The sequence below is a fragment of the Molossus molossus genome, unplaced genomic scaffold, assembly GCF_014108415.1.
Source record: "Molossus molossus isolate mMolMol1 unplaced genomic scaffold, mMolMol1.p scaffold_m16_p_15, whole genome shotgun sequence".
In the NCBI taxonomy this organism is placed as follows: Eukaryota; Metazoa; Chordata; class Mammalia; order Chiroptera; family Molossidae; genus Molossus; species Molossus molossus.
The window spans coordinates 66,730,030-66,756,446 of record NW_023425350.1 but is presented as its reverse complement, the minus strand read 5'-3'; the positions used below and the strand labels follow the sequence as shown (position 1 = coordinate 66,756,446).

Below are 26,417 nucleotides of genomic sequence, written 5' to 3'. Positions count from 1 at the left end.
AAAGTAAAAATATGATCATATCAGTTTTGCAGAGAAAACATTTGATAAAATCCAGCACCCATTTCTAATAAAAACACTCAGCAATGTGGGAATAGAGGGATCATATCTTGACATAATAAAAGTCATAAATGAAAAACCTACAGCCAACATCATACTCAATGGGCAAAAACTAAAAGCACTTCCCTTAAGAACAGGAGCAAAACAGAAATGTCCACTTTTGCCACTCTTATTTAACATAGTACAGGAAGTTTTAGCCACAGCAATTAGAAAAGAAAAAATAAAAGGCATCCAAACAGAAAAGGAGGAAGTAAAACTGTCATTATTTGCAGATGACATAATATTATACACAGAAAACCTTAAAGACTCTTTCAAAAATCTACTAGATTTAATAAATGAATTTGGCAAAGTAGCTGGATACAAAATCAATATTCAGAAATTGATGGCATTCTTATACACCAATAATGAGCACTCAGTAAGGTAAACTAAAAACAAAACAAAACAAAAAAATCCCATTTACCACTGCAACAAAAAAATTAATACCTAGGAATAAACTTAACTAAGGAGGTAAAAGACTCTTTCTCAGAAAATTATAGGACATTGAAAAAAGAAATAGAGGAAGTTATATAAAAGTGGAAGCATATACCATGTTCATGGATTGGAAGAATTAACATCATTAAAATGGCCACACTACCTAAAGCAATCTATAGATTCAATGCAATGCCTATTAAAGTACCAACATCATATTTCATAGATCTAGAACAAATACTCCAAATGTTTATATGGAATCAAAAAAGACCCTGAATAGCCACAGATATCTCGAAAAATAACAAAGTTGGAGGGATCACAATACTGAATATCAAGTTATACTACAAAGCCATCGAAATCAAAACAGTCCGGTACTGGCACAAGAACAGGCATATAGATCAATAGAACAGAGGAGAGAAACCAAAAATCAATCCAAGACATTATGCACAATTAATATTTGATGAAGATGGCAAGAGCATAAAATGGAGAAAAGATAGTCTCTTTAATAAATGGTGTTGGAAAATTGGACAGGTACATGCAAAAAAAATGAAACTAGACCACAAACTTACACCATACACAAGAATAAACTCAAAATGGATAAAAGACTTAAATGTAAATTGTGAAAGCATAAAAATCCTAGAAGAAAATGTAGGCCACAAAATCTCAAGACATCACATGTAGCAGAATTATCACTGCTACACCACCTAGAGCAAAGAAACAAAGGAAAAAATTATTAAATAGGACTACATTAAACTTAAAAGCTTCTGCTCGGCAAAAGAAACCGGCATCAAAATGAAAAGGGAACGTACCCTCTCTGGGAGAACATATTTGCCAATGATACATAGGAAAAGGGGTTAATATCCAAAATATATAGAGAGTACTCATACAACTCAACAAAAGGAAGACAAACAATCCAATTAAAAAATGGGCAGAGGACCTGAATAGACACTTCTCCAAACAGGACATACAAATGGCCAGGAGACAATGAAAAAATGCTCATCACTACTAATCATCAAAGAGATGCAAATTAAAACAACTATGAGATATTCCCTCACATCTGCCCTAATAGCTGCCATCAACAAATCCTCAAACAAGTGCTGGTAAGGGTGTGGAGAAAAGGGGACTCCAGCACACTGCTGGTGGGAATGCAGACTGGTGCAGCCACTGTGGAAAACAATATGGTGTTTCCTCAAAAAATTAAAAATGGAACTGCCATTTGACCCAGTGACTCCACTTCTAGGAATATATCCTAAGAAGCCTGAAATACCAATCAGGAAGAATATATGTACCCCTATGTTCACAGCTATTTACAACAGCTAAGGTCTGGAACCAACCCCAGTATCCATCAGCAGCTGAGTGGACGAAAAAGCTGTGGTACATTTACACAATGAAATATTATGCAACTGTAAGAAAGAAAGATTTCTTACCCTTTGAGACTACATGGAGGGACCTGAACAGTATTATGCTGAGTGAAATAAGCCAGTCAGAGAAATACAAGTACCATATGATCTCACTTATTTGTGAAATATCATGAACAAAATAAGCTGACAATCAGAACAGATCCAGAGACATGGAAGTGGGAACAGACCAATCTCAGAGGAAAGGGGGCTGGGGGATGGGAAGAGATAAATCAAAGAACTTATATGCACATATGCACAACCAATGGACACAGACAATAGTTTCAGGAAAGCAGGAGAGGGGTGGGAGCGGAGGGGGGTCAATGATAGAAAAAGGGGAGATATCTATAATACTTTCAACAATAAAGACTAAATATATATATGTGATGACAGCTCACATTTGAACCATATTCCTGAGAAACGGTGTTATGTTAACTCAACAGTGTTAACCGACATGCATACACATTGGAATCGTGCAAAGCAAGGACTGTGCAAAGCTTTTGACAATTCTGGAGAGTTTATTTTGTATGAAGATAAACACTCTGTTATCTTAAAAGTCTGATTTTTTAAACCTGTGCATGCATTTAGAGTCAGTATCTTATTGTGAATTTTTACCAGGCAGACAAGCCTGTGTCCCTATCACCAGTTACTAATGGTGCCAGGTACAGAGCCTCCAATTCTGCACTAAAGGGAGAGCATGTGAGAGGGTCACTGGAAGAGACCCTCGGGGACTCACTGGTCTGCTCACAAGTCCTGTCTGCTGGAAGTACAAAGCCAGTGTTTACAATGAGTTGAAAATGCACAGGTCACACAGATATAGGTGCCTGTGCATGGAGCTGATGACAGCAGTGTAACATCAGACAACCCAGGCAGGACACAGTCACAACAAAGCTGGATCCCCTCATCTATGGAAGTAAGCACAGCGTTAGGCCACTGGGGGCACCACGGTGGCACCTTGCCAAAGCACACTCCAACAACACGCAGAAGCCAGCACGCAGGGCTGGGCACTAGCTCAGGGAGCCCAGGGCCGTCTGAGGCGGCTTCTGCAGGAAACACTGCACGTTCTGGACTGATCCATCATGAGACATGCTGCTCAAGGCTTGAATGGGCAACAATGTGACAAGCTGCACTGATTAAAACAGCAAAACAAACACTGGCAAGTACACGAACAATACCAGTTCTAGAGAGTGAAGGATCAGCCACACTGCCTTGCCAACATTCAGTCAGTATATGTCATTTAACTATATGCAAGAAACCAAATCAAACTAGGTACCCTGAGCGGACCGATCCTTCTATGAGTTAGAACCATTCATAGTCATGCTAGTGGGAGAACTCACACGCTGAGGTGTATCATGCTATCAAGTCTCTTTACCATGGCGAAACTCCTTTGGTCTTTACGTTTCAGTCTTAAACCAGCTGTCCATCCCACAGATGCGCTGCCTGGAGGGACCTGCTCTGGCAGCTGACCGGGAGCCTGGCACTCACCGTGTGCAGGGACGAATATTTTCACTGGGGCACTGAAAGGTCCGACCCCTCCTGTGGTGACAGCGGCAATCCTCACTGTGCACGTGGCATTGTGGACTTGAACAGGAATCTGAGCGTGGCTGCCATTCTGGTTGACTTCTTCAGTCAGCTCTTTCTGGGGATGGACAAGAAAGAAAAGGAAATGAAACTCTGAGCTGCTGCCTGGGACACGTCGCCTGCTCGGCCACAGTGCCTCCTGAGGGAAGTCATCCCAGCACATCCCAGGGGCAGCGGCCATGTTTCCACAGCGTCCCTTCCTCACTCGGGCCACAGCCAATGAATAAAAGTGCAGGGATACAGGGACACAGGACGGGCTGGCAGCAGCCAGGGTTGTGTGGGCACAGCACTTAGAGTGGCAGTGAAGACGCCTCAGGAAGAGAGGGGCGTGTGGCTGATGCACCCAGATGACAAGGGCAGGATGGCTCCAGACCCCTCTGCACCACCACAGGGTGCTGGCCCGGAGCCACGCTGTCCCTGCCACGGGCCACCTGCACTTGTAAGAATTTTGACTAACATCTCCATTTAGGAGGGTACTGGCACTATTTTTTTCCCTATCAGTGTGACAAATGCACAATTTGAACAATTTTCAAAAATCTGTTTTTACTTTTTTTTCAATCCTCTCCTGAGGACATTTTTGCATTCATCTTGAGACAAAGCAGGAGGGAGAGAAAGAGAGAGAAACTTCGATGTGAGAGAGTCACATCAAGTGGTTACCACCCACATGACCCCAACCAGGGCCAGGGACAAACTGCAACCGAGGTATGTGCCCTCAGCGGGAACCAAACCTGGGACTCTCTAGTCCGCAGGCCGATGCTCCAACCACTGAGCCAAACCGGCCAGGGCTGTTTTCACTTTTATTTACTTTGTTTTAAAACCACGGCCATGTAAATCAGCCATCAAGACACAGGAGACAAATGATTTTTATTTTTTTAATCCTCACCCAAAGACATTTTTGCATTTATCTTTGCCTTTATCTTCAGATAGAGCAGGAGGGAGAGAGGGGGAAAGAGAGAGAGAAACATCAACGTGAGAGAGACACATCAAGTGGCTGCCACCCACATGACCCCAACCAAGGCCGGAGACAAACTGCAACCGAGGTACGTGCCCTTAGCAGGAACCAAACCCAGGACTCTCTGGTCCGCGGGCCGACACTCTAATGGCTGAGCCAAACCAGCCAGGGCAACAAATTATTTTTGAAAAAACGACCCGGACTAAGTGTTTATATGGCACTTTAGCCTTTGTTCCTAAATCGTGACGTAATGGTGTTCTTTGGGGGTAGGATGCTGAGCTGTGTGGGGCCTGGGGCTTGTCTTTCTAACAGGGCCGGAGGGCTTGAAGTGCTCACGTCTTTCTCTCTGAACTCTGGAAATGTGATGTCACAGACAGAATGAGACAACTGTCACGTCATATGGAGCACAGATGTCACGGATTGCCAGTGAACAGAGGGGCCTGGTTTGGGGGGCAACTTCATCCCCTGGTCACTCAGTCTCACGCCAGTCACTTCTAACCATCACGCAAGGTGGAACCAGCTCAACCTTTAAGGAGAGGACAGTCCCATCACTCACCACCGAGGGTCAGCCACCCACAGACTGTTTCCAAATCTGACAGGCAGTGACCATCTGGACCTGCATGCATCCCCAGACAAATGATGAAAAGGGGAAATACAGATTTAAAAATCGTTGGTTTTTCTATCGCATTAGACTCTATTGTTGCAAAAAGACTTGCCATAGGTTTGTAATTAAGTAAACAAATTAATAATGATCAATTTTGGGGGGATATTCAGGCAACATCTTTTTCAGCAATAGCATTTTATTTATGGCAAACCCAGTTTTTTCTAAAACTGAAATATATTTGACATGTAACACTGGGTAAATTTAAGGTGTACAACATGCTGATTTGATACCTTTATGTATTATCATCTAGTCTCTCTCTTTTTTCTTTATCCTCACTCAAGGATATTTTTACATTTATCTCCAGATAGTGGGAGAGCGAAACATTGATGTGAGAGAGACACATCGATTGGCTGCCACCACACAACCCCAACCGGGGCCGGGGACAAACTGCAACAGAGGTACGTGCCCTTGGCCAGATTCAAACCCAGAACTCTTGGTCCGTGGGCTGACGCTCTACCTGCTAAGCCAAACCAGCCAGGGCAAGAGCTAGTCTCTTAACAAATGTGATGATTATAATACAATGTCTGCATTCAGTGTACTGTGCATTGGATTTGTAGGACTTACTTACTAATTACAAGTCTGTACCAAGCCCAGTTTGGATCACAGTTTAGCTGGTCATTCTCTAATTTGTGGGGGACAGTAAATCATCCAGGAGAGTAACTCCCTGGTCCAAACCCACGGCCCTGCGGCCCTGCTGTGAGCCAGGCAGGTGGCCGAGAATGAACACGTCTACTCCGGACTTGACCACCCTACAGCTTCAATGTACAAGACCCGGAGCCCGACCAGAACACGGGCCTTCTTCTGGCTCCATACATTTCTGTCTACAAAACTCAAATACAGGACATCACATATGAAAGAAATGATCTCAAAATGAGAGGACATGCTTAACTGCAAAAGAATTAAATCCCTAGAAGGGGAGAAATCCTAACAAAAAGAGAATTATCCTTTTGGAAATAAATAAAAGTACTTTATGATACCTGTCGCCTTAGGGTCTGTAAGTGACCATGGGAACCCAGAGAAGTGACTTCTAATCTCCACCCCCGTCCCTTAGACGGGCCCAGAGCGAGTCTGTGTCAGGTGCTGGGGATGGCGCCCGGCCTGGAGCACACGTCACCCAAGCGCAGCCCGGCCGCCATCAGAGCCGCGGTCACCGTCTGAAGCCGGAGCAGAGTGATGGCAGCACTGTTTACTGCTGCACACTTTAGAAATACATAAAAACCATCCCATTCCAGAGGCAGAATTATAATAAAATTGGAAGTAGTGATTAGAGAGATATAGGCCGAACGTTTTAGCGGAGGTGTAGCAATTTTTTCTAAGAATACTCTTAAATGGCAACCTGCAACAACACAGTCTAAACGTATGATCACCGTTTTTGATAAGTGATGACTTTTTAATTCTGTTTTGATGGCAAGTGTATAAAGAGAGGCGTGGCCATATCCATATCCTGAAGTATTTTTGTTTGTTAATCTTCACCTGAGGACATTTTCTCCATTGATTTTTTTTTTTTTTTAAGAGAGAGTGAAAGAGAGATGGAGGGAGGAGTAGGGAGAGAGAGAGAGAGAGAGAGAGAGACATTGATTGCTTGCCTCTGGGCATGGGGCTGGGATGGAACCTGCAACCCAGGTGTATGCCCCTGACTGATCATTGAACCCACGACCCTTTGGCGCTCGGGCCAACACTCCAACCATTGAGCCATACCGGCCAGGGCTCCCCACGTGTTATTTTCATTTTGATTCTGAAAGCTGATGGAGAAGGCCATTTGAAATCACACATGGGTATGGGCCACCTTGCGTCCTCCCCAGGGTCAGGTGCCGACGCAGAGGTGGGGCCGTGCTCCTGGCATGAGGTGGTCTGGTCATGGGCACAGGCTGTGAACTGACTGCATACTTCTCATTTATGACCTTTCCATTTGTCACCAACACAGGCCCATATCCTCGAGGACTTAAAATATGAGAGTGTTTTCGGGAAATGAAATTGGAAATATAGTGCCACACTGATTACAACTTTACTCACAGATAAAACATGCGGCCCTGGCCTGTTGGGCAATGGAAAAACACGTCTCCCAAAATGTGACATCTCCCAAGGCGCGGCGTCTCCCAACACGTGACGTCAAAACGTGGTGCTTGTGTTCACTTATGAAAAAACAGACTTTAATATCTTCAACTCTGTGAGAACGCACAACCCTATGTTTGTATTTAAGAACATGGCCTACTGCACTGCCTCCAAGACCACTCACTGGGGCGAGTGTCGGTCCTGCTACAACAACAAAGGTGCAGATTCACAGGCATCGACGCAAAACTCTCACATCTGACTCTTCAAACGCATCCTGTTCTTACTGCTTTGTGCTACGGTGCCAAACTGGATACTGAACGAGAGACACTATATCTGAAGAAAACCAAGGGCACCTGGGAAGGAGCAGCAGGGTCTGAAGAAAACTGCCTTTGGAGGCAGCCAGACCTGGTTCTGACCCCAGAGCTACCAGTCCCAAGCTCTGTGATTCTGGGTAACATGCTCAGCATCTCTGAGCTCCAACTTCCCCAAATGAACAGGGAGGAGAAGAAATCTTCCTCACAGAGTTTCTGTAAGGGCTAAGCGAGTTCCTTTAGGTAAAACACTTAGCGACTGGTCTGACGCAGAGGCTACTTCTTAATTCCTATACTGTGTCCCACACGGTGCTGTATTTCATCTTCTTTCCCTTTAAATGTAAGTCCTTCATACAGACTTGACCTTGCAGTACCTCTCAAGGCTGCCTTGGATCATTCCACGCTGTCTTGTTCCCCAAACTATGACGTCTGTTTGACTCACTGTAGGTTTCTGCTCCAGGTACAATGGACCATCCTTGACGGAAGTGTTTGCGATCTGTCTGGCCCATGCCTACCCCTCATACCTAAAGATGACACCAGCTCAAACGCTCTGCCCTCCTTGGACAGCGGTGACAGGGAGGATGGAGGGAGAAAGAAGAAGGGCAACTGCCAACAGCCAGGACGGCAGTGTGTCAGGAGCAGAGTTCTAGGCAGAGTTTGAGGGAATCCTCAAACATACTATAGCCTTTCTGGGTCTTTGAAGAAGCTGGTTCTCCCTAATAGTCTGCTATAAAATTTCCTTCTGACCTAGACCGCCACCCTTCCAACCACAGCAAGACCAGCACGAAAGCCACAGCCCCACAACACAGAGCTCCTGGAGAATGACACGCATCCAATCGAATGGCTAACGTGTGGGCGGTTCCTGGGTCAGAGCTAAGCAGATTTCTTCACTGCAGCACAGCAGAGCCTCGAACTTGCCAACAGACACGTGGGTCCTCAAGGAAGGGCGTAATGTCAGTATTTTCTAAACTGATTTGCTCACTGAATTCCTTTCTCACCTTATGAGAATGAGAATGGGATAATAAGCACTAGCCCACACCCATCAGGAGACTGTTCCATTCACCTCCAAGCCCAGCAAAAGTAGCAGCCAGCTGCAGACTACTTTGCAGCTCGTGCCGGTGGCCCCAGGCAGGACACAGGTGGCGGCTGACCTTGGCCCGCATGACCTGGGAGGCCCCAGAGCCAGTGTGCCTGTTAGACAGCTTCAGACGCTGTCAAAACACTACCCAATCACCTCCACAACTGACACACTCAAGAGGCAGACCCAGCAGGCACCCGAGCCCCGAGCCCTGCTGAAGTAAGTCCTGCTCCATGGGGGGGCCCCTGCACAGCTGATCCTCCACCGTAGATGCAGCCAGTCCTTGCAGTCGATCAGCCTCAGGGTAAATCCTTCCCACTGATGTGTCAACAGCAATGAATGTTCAACTGCAACAGGAGGGTGTACACAGCCCACACAGGGGTGCCCAGGTCGAATAATCATGAAAGCTGTGTCACTGGACCCTACAGGATATAAGCCCAGGAGATACAGCAGCTCTACATAGAAACATAGAAACAAACACAGGGAGGCAGCCAAAACGGGGAGACAAAGCAACACGTCCCATATAAAGGAACAGAACAAAACTCCAGAAAAGAACTAAACAAAAGGAGACAAGCAATCCACCAAATGCAGAGTTCAAAACACTGGTTATAAGGGTGCTCAAGGAACTTAGGGGAAGAGTGGATGAACTTAGTGAGAACCTCAACAAAGAGAGAGGAAACATAAAAACAGAACCAGAAAACATAAAGCAGAAACAGTCAGAAATGAAGACTACGCTAACTGACACGTAGACTACGTTACAGGGACTCGGCAGAGGAGTACGCGAAGCAGAGGATCAAACCAGAGACTGCCAAGATAAGGAAGCAGACAGCACCCAATCAGAACGGCAAAAGAAAAAAATAGTAATCCAAGTACATGAGGGCAGATTAAGGAGCCTCTGGGACCACTTCAAGCGTACCAACATTCACATCATGGGGGTGGCCAGAAGGAGAGAGAGAGCAAGGAATTGAAAACCTATGTGGAAAAAAACAACAACAGAAAACTTCCCTAACCCGGTGAAAGAAATAGACATAAAAGTCCCGAAAGCGCAGAAAGTTGCAAACAAGATAAACCAAAACAGTCCCATACCAAGATACATCATAATTAGAATGCAAAATGTTAAAGACAAAGAGAGAATCTTAAAAACAGCAAAGGAGCCCTGGCAGGTGAGATTGAGTGCTTAGAGCCTTGGCCCATGCACCGACGGGTTGCAGGTTTGATGCCTGGCCTCATCCATGGCGCATGCGGGAGGCAAATGTCGCTGTGTCTTTCTCACGTGGATGTCTCTGTCTCTGTCTCTCCTTCTCCCTCTCCCTCTCTCCCTCCCTCTCTATCGAGAAATATCAGTGGAAAAATATTAAATGGTCTTCTTTAAGAAGAAGGGAGAAAAAAGATTAAAAATACGAATAATAAAATGGTAATATATAACTATCAACAATTATTTTAAATGCAAACAGATTCAATGCTCCAATCAAAAGACATATGGAGGTGTAGTGGGTAACAAAATAAGACCCTTACATGTGCTGTCTATAAGAGACTCACTTTAGATCAAAAGACACACACAGACTGAAAGTAAATGGATGGGAAAAGGCAGTTCATAAAAATGTAAACAAACAAAAAGCTGGGGTAGCAATACTTATACCAGACAAAATAAACTTTAAAACAAAGGCTATATAACATGAGATAAAGAAGGACCCAGCAACTCCACTTCTGGGTATTTATTTGAAGAAACCCCAAACACTAAATCGAAAAGACATATACATCCACATGTTCGTTGCAGCATTATTTACAATAGCCATGATATGGAAGCAACCTAAGAGTCCATCAACAGATGAATGGATAAAGGATAAATGGAATATGACTCAGCCATGAAAAAGAATGAAATCTTGCCATTTGCAACAACACGGATGGACCTAGAGGGTATTGTGCTGAGTGAAATAAGTTAGGCAGAGAAAGAAAAATGTCTATGATTTCACTTATATGCGAAATCTGAAAAACAAAATAAACACACAAGCAGAACAGAAATAGACTCATAGACACAGAGAACATTTTGATGGTTGCCAGGTGGGAGGGGGCTGGGGAATGGGTGGAAAGGTGAAGCGATTAAAAGTACCAATTGGTGCCCTGGCCAGTTTGGCTCAGCGGTTAGAGCATCGGCCTGCGGTCCAGAGAGACCCGGGTTCGGTTCCCGCTAAGGGCGTGTACCTTGGTTGCTGTTTGTCCCTGGCCCTGGTTGGCCGTGTGGGTGGCAGCCACTCGATGTGTCCCTTTCACGTTGATGTTTCTCTCTCACTCTCTCTCTCTCCCTCTCTTCCTCCCACTCTATCTGAACAAAAAATGGAAAAAAATGTCCTTGGGTGAGGATTAAAAAAAAAAAAGTACCAATTGGTAGTTACAGAATAGTCATGGGAATATAAAGTACAGCATAGGGAATACAGCCCATGATACTGTAGTAAGTGTGTATGGTGTCAGATGGTTCTAGATTTATCAGGGTGATCACTTAGTAAGTTATGTAAATGTCTAATCACTGGGTTGTATACCTGAAACCAATATAATACTGTTGTATGTCAACTGTAATTAAAAAAAAAAAAATACTACTGTCCCATTGGGAGAGAAACTCCCACAGGTTGAGATGCCGGCCAGGTCCACGCACAAAGTCGGAAGTGCCGTGAACTCCGACAGAGGAAGTCAAGGTCCTGCGTTCAGACGGCACAAAGACGGGCAAGGCGTGCTCCAGGCCCAGGAGAACAGATTGTCCTTACTCCTGACCTCTGAGGTTTTATCGGGAAAGCAAAGGACATCAAGAAAAGAGTCAGTGTCTTCATTGAGATCTAGTAAATGTCAGCATGGTAAATATCAGGAGTTGCTTAGTCTAGAAGTGACACAGCAGTTGTGGGATAATAAAAGTACAAACTTTTAAAACCAAGTTTTCAGCATAACTGCAATAATCCACCCAAAGGCCACTTCCTAGAAAGTCCCAAATGTGCATATAAAAAACTACCCTTATTAGAGTCAGGACTGGGAATCGCTTTCAAAAGTATCCAGTCTAGCTGCAGCTCTAGAAACGGTCTTGTACAAATGGAAACGAAAGGACAGTTTGGCGATGAAGCTGTGTCTCTCTCTTGCTCCTCAGGAATGAAGGGTGTTAGAGAAATAGAGGTAAATGGAGTCATTGCAACTTCACTCCAGGTTCAAGGCTCCCCCCAGGGCTGGCTGTTCTGGTGCTTTTTTGTTTGTTTTTAAATATATTTTTATTGATTTTTTAGATAGAGAGAAAGGGAGAGAGATACAGAAACATCAGTGTGAGAAGAAACATCAGTCAGCCACCTCCTGCACACCCCCTACTGGTAATCGAGCCCACAACCCTGACATGTGCCCTGCCTGGAATCGAACCAGGACCTCTCAGTCCATGGGACAATGCTCAATCCCCTGAGCCACCCGGGCCGGGCCGTTCTGGTGTTTTATTCGCCTTCCACTGCAGCTCAGGAGCCGGAAGCTCAGCTGCATCCGAGGGTTTATCCAAAGTGAGCTACTGATCTTTTGTTGTCATAAGACCATCATGATGCACAAAGTACAGCAGGATTTCAATGCAAGTGACCTTCTGCCTGGGATGACCCAGCACCTTCAAGGAGTAATGACTGGAAAGGTCACAGCCCTAACTGTGGCAGCACTGTTCTCACTCCACAGGGACTGCTCTGAGCAAAGGCGACACGAATGCCCCGCCCAGCTGAGTGTTCGCGGCACAGGTACGGCAGGGTCTGCGCTGCGCCACCCGTAGGGCTTCTGCACTCCTGCCCTTCGGCTCCAGCCCCGTCTGCAGGTGGAGCTATCACTCACACCAGAAGAGAAGAAGAAAAAAGCACCTGCCCCTTAAACCTCTGCCGAGGATCACTATCTTCTGCCATGCAAGAAAGCAACAATTCCCACTGAACCGAAACAAAACGATTGTGCCTTCATGTACCATCCTCAGAACTTAGCACTGTGAAAAGAAGCTGTTCTCCAGATTTGATTTGATTCCCCTGACCCAGTCAGGGTACAAGTGGTTAATCCACAGCACCTGGCACAGTGCCCTGGGACAAAAGACCAGGAGAGGCAAAGCTCCTTCTCTCGTACCTACAACTCACTAACTCAGAGTTGACAGGTACAAATAACGGCTTGTGATCATTTACGTTGAGACATGAGAATCATGGGCTCCTAAGCCCTCTTCTGTCTCCTCTACTTCCATCACCTACTGCTTCCAATGGTCTGCTTCCGGGTGGGTAAACTGAGGCAACAAAAGAAAAAAGAATAAGTCTCAACTGTCCTACTGGAAAACAGCAGTTTTGGTACAAGTTGGATGACGTCAGATTGAAAAGGACTGAAATGAAGCTTGGGCATTATCAGTGGGCGCCCTGTCCCGTCCTCTCTCCTGCCCAGCTGTGTTACTTTCATGTGCTGCCATGTACAAATGCCACAAAGATGCCAAAGTCTGGCCCGTCACCAGGGTTACATCGATCAGGAATGTGAAACAGGAGGAGGCGGCTCTTTGTGACGGCAGGAAGGAGACAGTCCTGGGGGATCAGCCATCTTCTTACACACAACTTTCAAAACGAACACCTAAGTTCAAGGTTCTCATGGGCTCCTTTGCGATCTGCCAAAGTCTATCTGACACCTCGGCCAACGTTCAGGGCCCCGCACACAAGGCCAAGCTCCCGGCCCAGCTTCCCCTCACACCACACCCCTGAAAGCATTCACGTTCCAGGGCCTCGAGTGAGTCACGATCCCCCACAGCTGCCACACGATGCCTCATCTCGTGATCTTTCTCCATCTGGAACTCCTCCATCGTCACCTGTCAAGATTATTCCGAGCCCACATCAAGTACCACCTTTACTGAAGAGGCATCTGCACAGGCCCGAGCATCTTGCACATCCTTGCTGAGCAGGCCAAACTGCACGGTGTAACCACCCCTGACCTTAGCCACACTGGGGCTGGTCACATAGGCAGTGAAGTCAGTCAAGGTGGAGCAGCGAGGCCACCACGCACCTGCACAGAGCACGGGCTGTTGGTTCTAGCTGCTCAGGGTGCCGAGCTCTTGGCCGGAGGACCCCAGTGGAACAGCCCACCAGTGGGCCCATCACACAGCTCCGCAGAGCTTGGGGGCAGGGAACCCGCACCACCAGGCTGATGCTTCTGTTGTCTGCTGTGCTATGAGTGGCAATGACTTAGCTCTGGTCAGGTGGGACTTGTGTCTACTTTTGCTTCTATGGAGCTGGGTCAAGATGGTCTGTTGCTTGCAGAACGCTTTCCTTCAGAGTCTGTTGACCCCTTGCTATCCTATGCACCGGGTGCTTCCTTGACAATCCAGAATAACGAGAGGCTATGAGTTGCTGGCCCGCTCAGCCCTCCCTGTAGCTGCTCGACCGCCTGCTGTGGTTATCGGGTCATTCACACAACTTCTGTAAGAGCCCCAGCTCCCCGAAGGCAGGAAATCAGGTGCTCACAGAGATGAGTTTTGCACATACGTACTGAATAAATAAATGAATGGATGAATAAGCGAGTGAGGAAAGGCCTAGAGAGTTCTTGGAATTTTATAACTACTCAGTCACCTCTAATTTTTTTGACATTCTTCATATCCCACTGAAGGGGGCCTTGCCTAACTCATAACACCCGGCATTCTCGCAACAAAACAAGCTTCTAGAATAGTAGTAAACGGGCGAATCAGAGGAGACGCGTGCACCGTCCGGCGCACAGACTTACGGAGGTGTCCGCGCTCTGCCACACGTGGGAAATCCGGTAGCCCACCAGGTCCCCGTCCTGCCGCTCGATCGGAGGCTTGATCCAGCTGACGTCCACCTTGTTACTAGATTCGTTCAGAAACACAGTGACGTTCAAAGGCGCTACCGATGGGGCTAAAAGGACAAGGAGAGAAGGGTGAGCCGCAAAGAAAGCACACGGAGGCTCTTCCCTTCTCGGTTCGGAATGCTTGGGGTTCGATGATTCTTGGAAAGCACTCAAATGAGACTGAGACGGAGGGCGATTCCCACCCGCTTTTCCACGGAGGGCCCCTGAGAGAGTGCATGAGTTCTAGAAAGTCGGTCCTTTCCAAACTCAAAGAACAAGACGTGGCGGCGCCCGTGGACTTCTCCTGGGGCAGCAAGCAGACACGCTGAACAGGGTTCTCCAAGGGGAAGCAGCCTTCGGGGCGGACGGTCGACCGCACCGAATGGACAGCGGTGTGTGTCTCAGGAGAGCAAGGGCGGGAGCTCGGTGCCGCTCAGAAGGAAGCCACCACTTTAAAGCCCAGAGGCAGGTGACTGAGGGTCTGAACAGAACTCATCAGTCAGGAAATTACTACATGTGTGTAAGACACTGTGTTACTGGAGATCAGGGATCTATGTTAATTTCTGGGCTACGTGTAAAATGTAGCATTTAGCATTGGTTTTCACTGTCTGGTAAAGTCACATACTCACTTTATAGCTCTCACAAAGACACAGGACAATGATAGTCAAAGCACTTTGGAAAAGAAAGTATGTATGTATGTATATATGTGTGTGTGTATGCACGTGTGTGTGTGTGTGTACATATAAAACTTAATTTGGAAAACAGGTCAAGGTCATTACTACATTCTTTTTTTGGAAGGGAGGAGCTTGACTCTATTTTAAAACTGAAAATAATATGTTCTTTGACCAAGAATTTTATTTCCAGAAATGTAATCTACAAAAATTCTCCTGTGGGTGGCATTATATTTATTGAACAAAATAGAGACAAAAAGGAATAAATATAATGCTCAGTCAATATATGTGCTATAATAAATTTTGATACATTTTCCAATAGAATACTTACAATCCAGCCGGTGAAAAGAAAGTAGGTAGATCATGTGTACTGATGTGAAAAATTATCTGATGAAGGTAAAGATCAGATTGCTAACAAGTATGCATCAATGACTCATTTTAGAAATTTAAAAGCTGTTTTACATAGAGAGAAAAAATAAAGACAACTGGAATAATATATACCAAAATTGCCTGTACTTGTATTTAGGGAAGAACAAATAATATATTTCTGATACATCTGAAAATAAAACAAAAGGGTCCTGGAGTCTTCCTCGTCTCTGCTGATTCCAGGAGCAGCTGGAAGGAATCTCAGCATGGGACACATGACGCACAGATGAGCTGTACCTAGGAAATGATTCACAACTTTCAAATCTGCTGTAGGATTCGTGGACAAACGTGGCCGACTCGACGTGTCTTTACACCTGCTCCCTCCTGAGACCCCTCTATGATGACAGGAAGAAATTTAAAACAGTATAAATGCATCAGGTAAAGAGGAGTCAACCGTGAAAGAGAAATTTCAACGTGTATTTGACAGAGACAAAGGTGTCATTAACTCAGCAAGCTGATTCTCCTGAATGCACCTGCCGAGGCTCAGCAGCTGTGGTCCAGGTACTAAGATGGGAAGACTGAAAGTCTGATCAGGAAGTACTTAGTCCTTGAAACTCCTCTAACCTATTCCCACATGCCTGGCAGGGGCTCCCACAGGGGACAGGATACCTTATCCTAACAGATAAGCCTCTGGACTCGGGCACCAGCAGAATGGAGGCCTGATGAGGGGCCAGACTGACAAGCGGGGAAACAAGTGGAAGTTTGAGTCCTGGAGGAGGAGGAGGAGGACTCCACCTCACCTGTCCTCGTCACCTGGCTGCCATGTTGCTATTCATGAGGCAGCGAACAGGAGACTTCTAGAGAAAGCCAGCGGTCTCAGAGGAAAGCAAACCAATACTGCCACTTGGGGTATCCTACTCTAAACACATCATCGCCCACTCACCTGACAGGGACGTCATGAACCCCACCCACACTCAAAGATCAGAATTCTCCACAAGTCACGAAGCTAAAAAACAACACAGAAATACTTCCAAATTCTGAGGGAAAACAATTTCCAACATAAAATTCCATGTTAGGAAATATTATCAATCTCGCATGACAAAGACTTGCAAGTTCCATTGGGTTTCTATTTTACACACACTGTCCCTGGAGCTAGCGGATGGGGCAATGCGCTCTATGAAAAGGAGGGAGGAGGCCAATGAAGACAAATGTCTAAGAGAAGGTCGTGAGTCACTGGGATGCCTCCAGATGGAGAGAGGAAAGGAAATACATGAAAGAATGAAAGATAACAGTGCCTGGGCCTCACTCAGGGCTGGAACAGTACTCTGTTCTTCACTATCAGACTGGGAAATCTATGCTTTAAGCAGCTCTGGGCAGAGCACACATAATGTGCTGGTCTCAGGAGGCTGAGCACTGTTCTCATCCTGCTTCAGATGATCCCAAAGGATCACACTTTTCCCATTAGCTTAACAATATCCCAAAACAAAGCTGAGCACTCACAGGAACATAATACCTAGCATCCCATAAGGTTAAATTCACAATGTCGGGAATCCAATAAAAGATCGTCCGCTATGCAAAGAAACTGCCAAGTCCTCTACATAACAGGAATATAAATCAATCAAAACTGCCCCAGAAATAACACAGATGACAGAATTAGCAAGAACACTAAAACAGTTATAATTGCATTCCATATGGTCCAAAAGTTAAGTCAAAACATGAAAGATACAAAAACTATGTGAGAAATGAAATATACACTAGATAGAATTAATGACAGATTAGATACCACACAAGAAAAGACCAGGTAAGGTCGAAAACACAATAGAAACTATCCAAAATTAAAAAAAAAAAAAAAAAGAAAAGTAGGGGGAAAAAACTAACAAACTATCAGTGAGTTATGAGGCAACTTCAAGTGATCAAACATAAGTGTAATTGGAGTCCTCTAAAGACGAGAGCTGGGAAGAGAAAAAAGTATTTGAAAAGTAATGGCTAAAATGTTCCCAAATTGGATGCAAACCATAAACACATAGATCCAAGAAATCCAATGAACCCCAAGCACAAGTAATATTTTTTTAAATTACACCACAGCACATCACAATTAAATTGCTCAAAGTCAACAATAAAGGTAAAACCGGAGACAAAACACATGCGGATACATTACATATCGAGGAACAAATAAAGATTAGATTTATAGATTTCTCATCAGAAATACGCATGAAGACAGTAATGCAATAGTTTTGAAGTAATGAAAGTAAAAAAATGTGCACCTAGAATTCTATATCTAGTAAAAATATCTTTCAAAAACAAAGGCAAAAGAAGTATCAAAGGTTAAATAAAATTTTTTCTTAGACACACAAAAGGTCAATTCCTCACCAGGTCCACACTACAAGAAATAATGAAGGTCTTAAGACGGAAAACGATACTGCATGAAAATGTGGACCCACACCAAAAACTGAGTACAATTAGAAATGGTAACTTTATGAGTAATTATATGTATTTTTTTCTAGTTATATAAGTCACCCTAAAAATTACTGACTATTTAAACAAAAATAATAACCACGTGGCATGGATTTATAACATGCAAAGTAAAATGGATAATAATTGTGCAAATATCAGGTGAAGAAATGAAAGTAGCATACTACTCGAAGGTTCCCACATGAAGTGCTATAGCATCACTTTAAGTGATGAGTTAAACATGCACACTATTAACCCTGAAGCAACCACGAAAAAACCCAGAAAACAAGTTATAACCTAATCAGCAAACAAAGAAGATAAAAGAGAATAAAAATATTCAATTAACACAAAAGAAAAAGAGAAAAAACTACAGATAGAACAAATAAAAATGTGACAGATTTAAACTTAAACTTTAAACCTAAAGTTTCAAGATGTAAAAGGAATTTGCTATAAGCAAGATAATATGAATAATCCTATTACATTTTAACAAATTAAATACCCCCATTTTTTTTTTTTAATCCTTACCCGAGGACATTTATCCATTTTTTTGTTCAAATAGAGTGATAGGAAGAGAGAGAGAGAGAGAAACATCGATGTGAAAGGAACACATCGAGTGGCCGCCACCCGCACGACCAACCAGGGCCGGGGACAAACTGCAACTGAGGTACATGCCCTTAGTGGAAACCGAACCCGGGTCTCTCTGGACCACAGGCCGATGCTCTAACCGCTGAGCCAAACCGGCCAGGGCTAAATACCCCAATTTAAAGGTGGAAATTGTGAGTGAATTAAAAAACCAGACCAAAGTATATGCTCCCTAAGAGAAATACATTTTGAATATGAAGATAAAAATACATTAAAAATAAAATGGCTATTACAATATCAGACAAAGGAGACTTCACAGAAGATAATACTACCAAGGATAAAGAAAATAATTTCATAATGATAAAGCAGTCAATTTATTAGGAGAGTATAGCAATATTAAATATTTACGCACAAAATAACAGAGCTTCAAAACATTTAAACCAAAAATCCTGTTGGAGAAGTGCAAATAGAAATAGATAAATCCACAGTTATAACTGCAGATATCAATGCTTATTTCTAATTTATTGATAGAAGTAGGTAGAAAACCAGTAATAATACCATTTGAAAAGCAATCAATCAACTCCGGTTCGATTCCTGGTCAGGGCACATGCCCAGGTTGTGGGCCCGATCCCCAGTGGGGGGCATGCAGGAGGCAGCCAATCAATGTTCTCTCTCATGGATGTTTCTATCTCCCTCTCCCTTCCTGTCTCTCCAAAATCAATAAAGGAAAATAAATTAGAAATCAATACATAGATCTCCAGAAAACTCCCAAGTATTTAGAGACTAAATTAACACACCTAAATAACTACTGGGTCAAAGAAGAAATCAAAGTATTTTGAACTCAATGAAAATGGAACACAGCACACACAAACTGTTGTCAAAGGTTTTCTTTCTCACTTGAGAAAGGGCGGTATTTCACAATGTTGGCACCATTTGTGCGGATTAAGCCCTCACACTGTCTGCACTAAGACCGATCACTGATTGTGTGAGGATGGAGTCAAGGGCACCCCCGAGGTTCTGAGTGATCTAGAGTTCTAATTAGGAAAGAATGAAAACTGTGTGACTTGAATATAACAGAACTACGATATTTATTCCCCTACTCATAGAAAAGAAAAAATATCTAAGAATTCAACAGCAGCCACAGAAAAAGTCTTTAAAGTTTAAAGATGTAAACAAAATTCACTATGAGACGGATAACAGAGATAATAGCACCTACTCGATAGGGCTGCTGTGAAGATCTAATGTCTGTAAAGCACCTAATCTGGTTCTAGGCACACGGTACGTGAACATTAGCCACCTTCAAATTCATTAGTTTTCTGCTATAATAACTTTATATTACATTTTTATTAAAAATGATATGCTATAAAGAGTGCACTGCTATTATCTTCTTATGCAAAAAAAAAAATATTACCTATATGTAGTTTATCAGTTTCCTCCCCATTTTCACTGGCCACCTCAATAAAAACTCTCCTCCAGAGACAAGGACCAAAGAAAGCAAAATTTAAAGTCTAAATCAGGCCACCGGGAAGGACTTGTTTAATCACATGCATTCGAGCAACGTTCTGAATGCCAGGAATTACCTCCTTCGGTGGTGCTGGCCAGGACCCAGGGGCTCCAGGTGGACCAGCCAATCTCGTTCCTGCAGGACACGCCGATGCTGTAATTCGCCAGAGCTCGCAGCTGCTCGATTTGATACCGAGGTGGCGAAGCAGAGGTGTTAAAAATCATGACAGAGCCATTACTCAGAGGATCGACTTCCTGGACCTAAGTGGAAAGTGAAGATGCGGACCCGGCATTAGTAAGGTGGTGGGAATGTCAGCCGTGGGGCTCACAGGCGGCCCCTGCGCGGCCCTTCCTCTCCGCGGAAGGGAAGTGCCGGCTTCCTTCCACGCCGCACACCAGTGTCCCTGCCAGCGTTACCGAGTGTTACTCATGCTGCTGGGCAACAGCTGAGGACCCGAGGAAAGGCCTAGAGTAAGTGTTCTCACTGTGGCAGGTAACAGAGCAAACACTTACCATTCTGTTACAATTTTTTTTTTTTTTTTTTATCATCACCCGAGGACATTTTTCCATTTTTTGTTCAGGTAGAGTGGGAGGGAGAGAGAGGAACAGAGAGAGAGAGAGAGAAACATCGATGTGAAAGGGACACATCGAGTGGCTGCCACCCGCACAACCGACCAGGGCCGGGGACAAACTGCAACCGAGGTACGCGCCCTTAGCGGGAACCGAACCCGGGTCTCTCAGGACCGCAGGCCGACACTCTAACCGCTGAGCCAAACCGGCTAGGGCTATGTTACAATTTTTAAACCGCATATCATGAACTAGCCCCTCCTTTCTCAGAACCCTCTCAAGTCTCTATTTCTTTCAGCTGTTGCACAGAATAGACATCAAAGTCAACGACATGGGGTGGCAAAGCCTAAAATATTTACTCTCCAGAGCTTTAAAGAAAACCTACCTCAAATCCCACTTTAGAAGATGGGATACTGGATTTTGTTCTAATCTGTATTTCTTTCTTTCTTTTTTTTGTTCATCCTCACCTGAGATATTTTTTCATTAATTTTTTAGAGAGAGCATGAAAGGGAGTGAGGGAGAGAGAAAACATAGATGTAAGAGAGACACATGGATTGGCTGCCTCCCGCACGGCCCCAGTAGGGACCAGGGAAACCAGCAACACAGGCACCTGCCCTTGACTGGAATCAAACCCGAGACTCTTTGTTCTGAGGGCCGGTGCTCTAACTAACCCCTGAGCCAAACTGGCCAGGGCTCTTTTTTTCATCCTCACCAGAGGACATTTTTGCATTTATCTTCAGATGGGGTGTGGGGGAGAGAAACATCGATGTGAGAGAGACTGGTTGCCACCCACATGACCCCAACTGGGGTCGGGGACAAACTGCAACCAAGGTACATGCCCCTAGTGGGAACCAAACCCGGACTCTGGTCGGCAGGCCAACGCTCCAACCACTGAGCCAAACCAGCCAGGGCGGCCAGGGCTCTTTTTTTAAAAAAATTATCTTTATTGTTTTAAGTATTACAGATGTCTCCCCTTTTTTTCCCCCACTGCTCCCTCCATCCCACTCCTGCCCCCCCCCCAGGCCTTCACTGCACAATTGTCTGTGTCCATGAGTTATGGATATATGCATATAAGTTCTTTGGTTAATCTCTTCCTGCCCCCCGCCCCCTTCCTTCTGAGATTCATCATCAGTCTGTTCCATGAGTCCATGTTTCTGGATCTATTTTTTTCTTCTTTTTTTGTACGTTCCCCTGGTGGGAACGGAACCCGGGACTCCCTGGTCCACAGGCTGATGCTCCAACCGCTGAGCCAAACCGGCCAGGGCTCTGGATCTATTTTGTTCATTAGTTTATTTTGTTCATTAGATTCCACATAAATGAGATCAAGTGATACTTGTCTTTCTCTAATTGGCTTATTTCACTTAGCATAATGATCTCCAGGTCACTCTATGCTGTCTCAAAGGGTAAGAGATCTTTCTTTCTTACAGCTGCATAGTACTCCATTGTGTACATGTACCACAACTTTTATATCCACTCATCTGTTGATGGGCAACTTAGATTGTTTTCAGATCTCAGCTATTGTAAATAGCACTGCTATGAACATAGGGGTGCATATATTCTTTCTGATTGATTTTTCGGGTTTCTTAAGATATATTCCTAGAAGTCTCATCACTGAAAAGGGAACCCACTGTATGAGAGAACATATGCCAATGATACATCGGATAAGGGGTTAATATCCAAAATATATAAATAACTCATATAACTTAACAAAAAAAGACAAACAATCATTTAAAAAAGGGCAAAGAACAAAATAGATACTTTTCTCCAAAGAGGACATACAGATGGCCAACAGACATATGAAAAAAATGTTCAAAGTCACTAGTCATCAGATAGATGCAAATTAAAATGACTATGAGGTATCATCTTAATCTGTCAGAATGGCTACCATCAATAAATCATCAAACAACAAGTGTTGGCGAGGGTGTGGAGAAAAGAGAACCCTAGTACACTGCTGGTGGGAATGCAGACTGGTTCAGTCACTATGAAAAACAATATGGTGTTTCCTCAAAAACTTAAAAATGGAACTGCCATTTGACCCAGTGATCTGCATTTCTTTTCACTATATAACCTGAGGACATTTTGCTCTTCCTTGAAGAGAATTTTAGCATTGTCCATTATTCTTTATTTTTTCAAAAGATTTTTAAATTGAATTTTAGAGAGAGAGGAAGGAAGAGGGGGGAAAGGAAAGAGAAAGCAAGCGAGCGAAACATGGATGTGAGAGCAAAACATCAATCAGCTGCCTCCTGCATGCCCCTTACTTGGGACCGAGTCCGCAACCCCGGCACGTACCCGGACCGGAATCCAATTGGCAACATTTCAGTGCACAGGACGACGCCCAACCACATCAGCCAGGGCACATTAGCCATTATTCTTTCCTCCGCTCTACCCCAATATAAATTCACTCCAAAAGCATACACCGATAATGCAGATTTTATAATATCTTTTTGGTGGGGAGACATCAGAAAGGGTCATTTGCACCTCACCCAGCAAACTTTTCTCCAAATCTCTCTGAATATCAGCTGTTCCTCTGAGTTCCTTCTCTTCATCCTTTCCTCCATAAACCCTAACCCTCCCACACCCCTCTCCACGTGTCCTTGTGTGCACAGGCCAGAGACAGGTTCCCAGCAGAAACCTCCACCTTTTCCTTACGCACACCTCCGCCTGGGAATGAGGAGGTGGGAAAGTGGGTATTTTCTCACCCCATGCTTTTCAAAATTTCTATAACATGGACTACTTATAAAGTCAGAAAAGACAAAGTGATATTGAATAAAAAAAAAAAAAAAAGCAAACCAAATGCAACTTGGGAAGAAAAATCTTATATTCCTGATGATAATGGGCTAGCCATCATGGGATGTGGATACACAGTGCTGTCATTTCAGGATACAGGTGTTGAAATTTAGGCCGAGGGGCTACAGATACCATGTTGGAGTCCCAAATCTGCTGAGTGACACCGAGCCAGTGAGGACAAGCCTCCCCTCCAAGACGGAGACTCCACCAGAGGAAGACAAGCACCAGTGGGCTCGAGGAGCCACCGGAGGAGCAACCGTGAGCAACATGTTCATCTGGGTGGTGGCTGTTGGCAGAATTCACTTTGCTTCTTCACTTCAAAGTATGCAGCTCCTTCCTGCTGACCGACCACGGGAACTAAGGTGAACGTGGTGCTCCACCCAAGGTTTGGGAGCCACGTGCGGGGCATTTCCAGGCGCAAGAAGCTCTTTGAGAGCACGTTCCTGGAAGAAGCCGGGGTTTGTAACAGTGTAACAGTCCTTCTCAGTGGGTCCTGGGGGAAAAGAGGGAATGAGAGGGCCAGGAGCACGTGGGAGAGCTAAAAATACACATGGAGTCTGGAGCCCAAAAATGGGTGAAGAAAGGAATTCACGCCGGGACCACAGGAAGTGACAGGGCGTGTCCCGCTGCAGCGTGGATCTGAATGTCGGCCAGACATTTGTTACCAAGTCAGAGTTTAGAACCTGGACTGGCACACTGCTACAAAACTATCCTTGGCCCCTTCGCATATGGAAATACATTGTTCATCTGCAGGCTATACGTTATAACTTCTCAAGCCAGCCCTGACTAATCCTGTTAGGACCACAGGAGAAAATACAGAACCCAGTTATAGCTGAATTTCAGATCAACCACAAATAACTATATTTATAGGTACGTCACAACGTTACTCGTGTAATTTAATTTGTAGGATAACTTTTTTCTTAGCTGCTAAATCCGACAAAGACAGAATAACCACGGTGGTGCCACAGGATCCTGTGGGCGAAGCAGGCTGCCATCTGGTGCTCACGGGATGACTGCTCACTCCGGCCAGGGCCACCCAAAGCCAAGGCAAAGAGACAGAGCAGGTGAAACTCGTGTGTCATCACCTCCCACCTTCAGGGCGACCTGGTGTTTTCTGACCTTCCAACTACCCCATTCTGCTTCATGTCTGTCCTGAGACCCCCCCTCGTCAAGGCGGGTCAGCTCTTCCTCAAAGTCCCCTGAAGGCAACTGTCCTTGTGTGGAAGGAGCCTCGTGTCCTCTTAGACTCTTCAAACAGCTCAGCAACTGGGTAACAGTTTATAAAGGGCTGTCCATGCTTCAGTTATGTCCCTCTACAGGGATAGTCATGGCCCCACAATGGGAAACAGACTGTGGTAGGTCCCAACAACAGCGCCCTGAAATACATGAAGCAAAAATTGATAGAACTGAAGGCAGAACTAGACAATTCAAAAATAAGAGCCGAGACCTCAATTCCCCACTTTCCATAACCGACAGAACCACCGGGCAAAAGATCAACAAGGAAAGAGAAGAACTGAACAAAACCAGAAACGAACTCCACCTGACAGATGTAGACACCCCGCCGTGCCCCAGCCAGAGCCCCTCCCCCTCCGTGCACGTGGAGTGTGGTGTAGGCCAGAACTCATGCTTGGCCTCAAACAAGCCTTGATACACTTAAAAGGATGGAAATCATACCAGTGTGTCCTTACTCAATGGAATAACATTAACAAGGAAAGAACATTTAAGAAATTCACAACCATGTGGAAGTTAAACAACACATTCCTAAATAACTAATAGAAAAAGAAGAAATCACATGGCAAGTGACAAAAAAAACTTGAGCTGAACTAGAAAAACACCAGAACAATACCAAACTTAGGGGTGCAGCTAACGAAGGGCTCACAGGGAAAGGAATGGTATATATGCCCATATTAAAAAAAGAACAAATTGAAAATCAAGCACCAACCTTCTACTTTTAGAAACAACAAGAGCAGCCCTGGCCGGTTTGGCTCAGCGGTTAGAGAGCCCACCTGCGGTCCGGAGAGACCCGGGTTCAGTTCCCGCTAAGGGCATGTACCTTGGTTGCAGTTTGTCCCCGGCCCTGGTTGGTCGTGCGGGTGGCAGCCACTCGATGTGTCCCTTTCACATCGATGTCTCTCTCTCTCTCTCTCTTCCTCTCTTTCCCTCCCACTCTGTCTGTACAAAGAAATGGAAAAATGTCCTCGGGTGAGGATTAAAAAAAAAAAAAAAAATAGAAACAACAAGAGCAAACGAAGCCAAAGCAAACAGAAGGAAAGAAGCACAGATTAGGGCAGAAATGAGTGAGGTAGAGAACATAAAAACTCACAAAGGTGAAAGTTGTTTTTTTGCAGACAATAAAATTGACAAATATTCAGCTAGACTGACAAAGGATAAAAAAGGGGGAAGACTCAAATGATTAAAATATGGAATGAAAGAGGGGTCATTACTACTAGCCTTAAAGAAAGAACATAAAATTATAATTGGATATTATGAATAACTGTATACCAACAAATTACAGTATATAACCCAGAGGAAATAGACTAATTCCTAGAAACATAGAAACTACCAGAAGTGACTCAAGAAGAAACAGAAATCTGAAAAGTTCGAGCAAGTAATAAAAAAACTTCCCACAAAAAAAAAAAAAAAAGCTCCGGACCAGATTGGCTTCTCTGGTGATTTCTACCAAACATTTAAACAATGTACAGCAATCTTTCACAAATTCTTCCAAGAAACAGAGAAAGAGGAACACCTTCCAACCCACTCTATGAGACCAGTATCATCTAGATACTGAAACCAGAAGAAGCAGTAAGAAAACTACAACCCAGCATCACTAACGTACACAGACACAATTAGACATTGGCGATGGTTGCCCAACTCTGAGTAAACTAAAAACCACTGACTCGTACACTTTACATGGGTGAATATATGTAAAATAGATCTCCAAAATAAAGCTGTTAAAAAGTATCCCTGGGGCCCTGGCTGGTGTGGTTCAGTCATGAGAGCATTGGCCCTTGCACTGAAGGGTCTTGGGTTTGATCCCCAGTTAAGGGCGTGTACCTGGATTGCAGGTTCGATCCCCAGCCCCAGCTGGGGCGTATGACGAAGGCAACCGATCT

At 44.6% G+C, this 26,417-nt stretch overlaps 1 protein-coding gene across 1 annotated transcript in view; it reads right to left on the bottom strand.

The window, feature by feature from the left end:
• The window catches only part of MERTK (MER proto-oncogene, tyrosine kinase), a 111,680-nt gene that overhangs the window by 23,106 nt on the left and 62,157 nt on the right, over positions 1 to 26,417 (bottom strand). The window contains exons 7-9 of the mRNA XM_036262436.1: positions 20,028 to 20,211; positions 14,294 to 14,445; positions 3,408 to 3,561 (exon numbers count right to left, since the gene is read on the bottom strand). Coding sequence (XP_036118329.1) covers positions 3,408 to 3,561; positions 14,294 to 14,445; positions 20,028 to 20,211 — 490 coding nt within the window. The remainder of the gene's footprint in view (positions 1 to 3,407; positions 3,562 to 14,293; positions 14,446 to 20,027; positions 20,212 to 26,417) is intronic.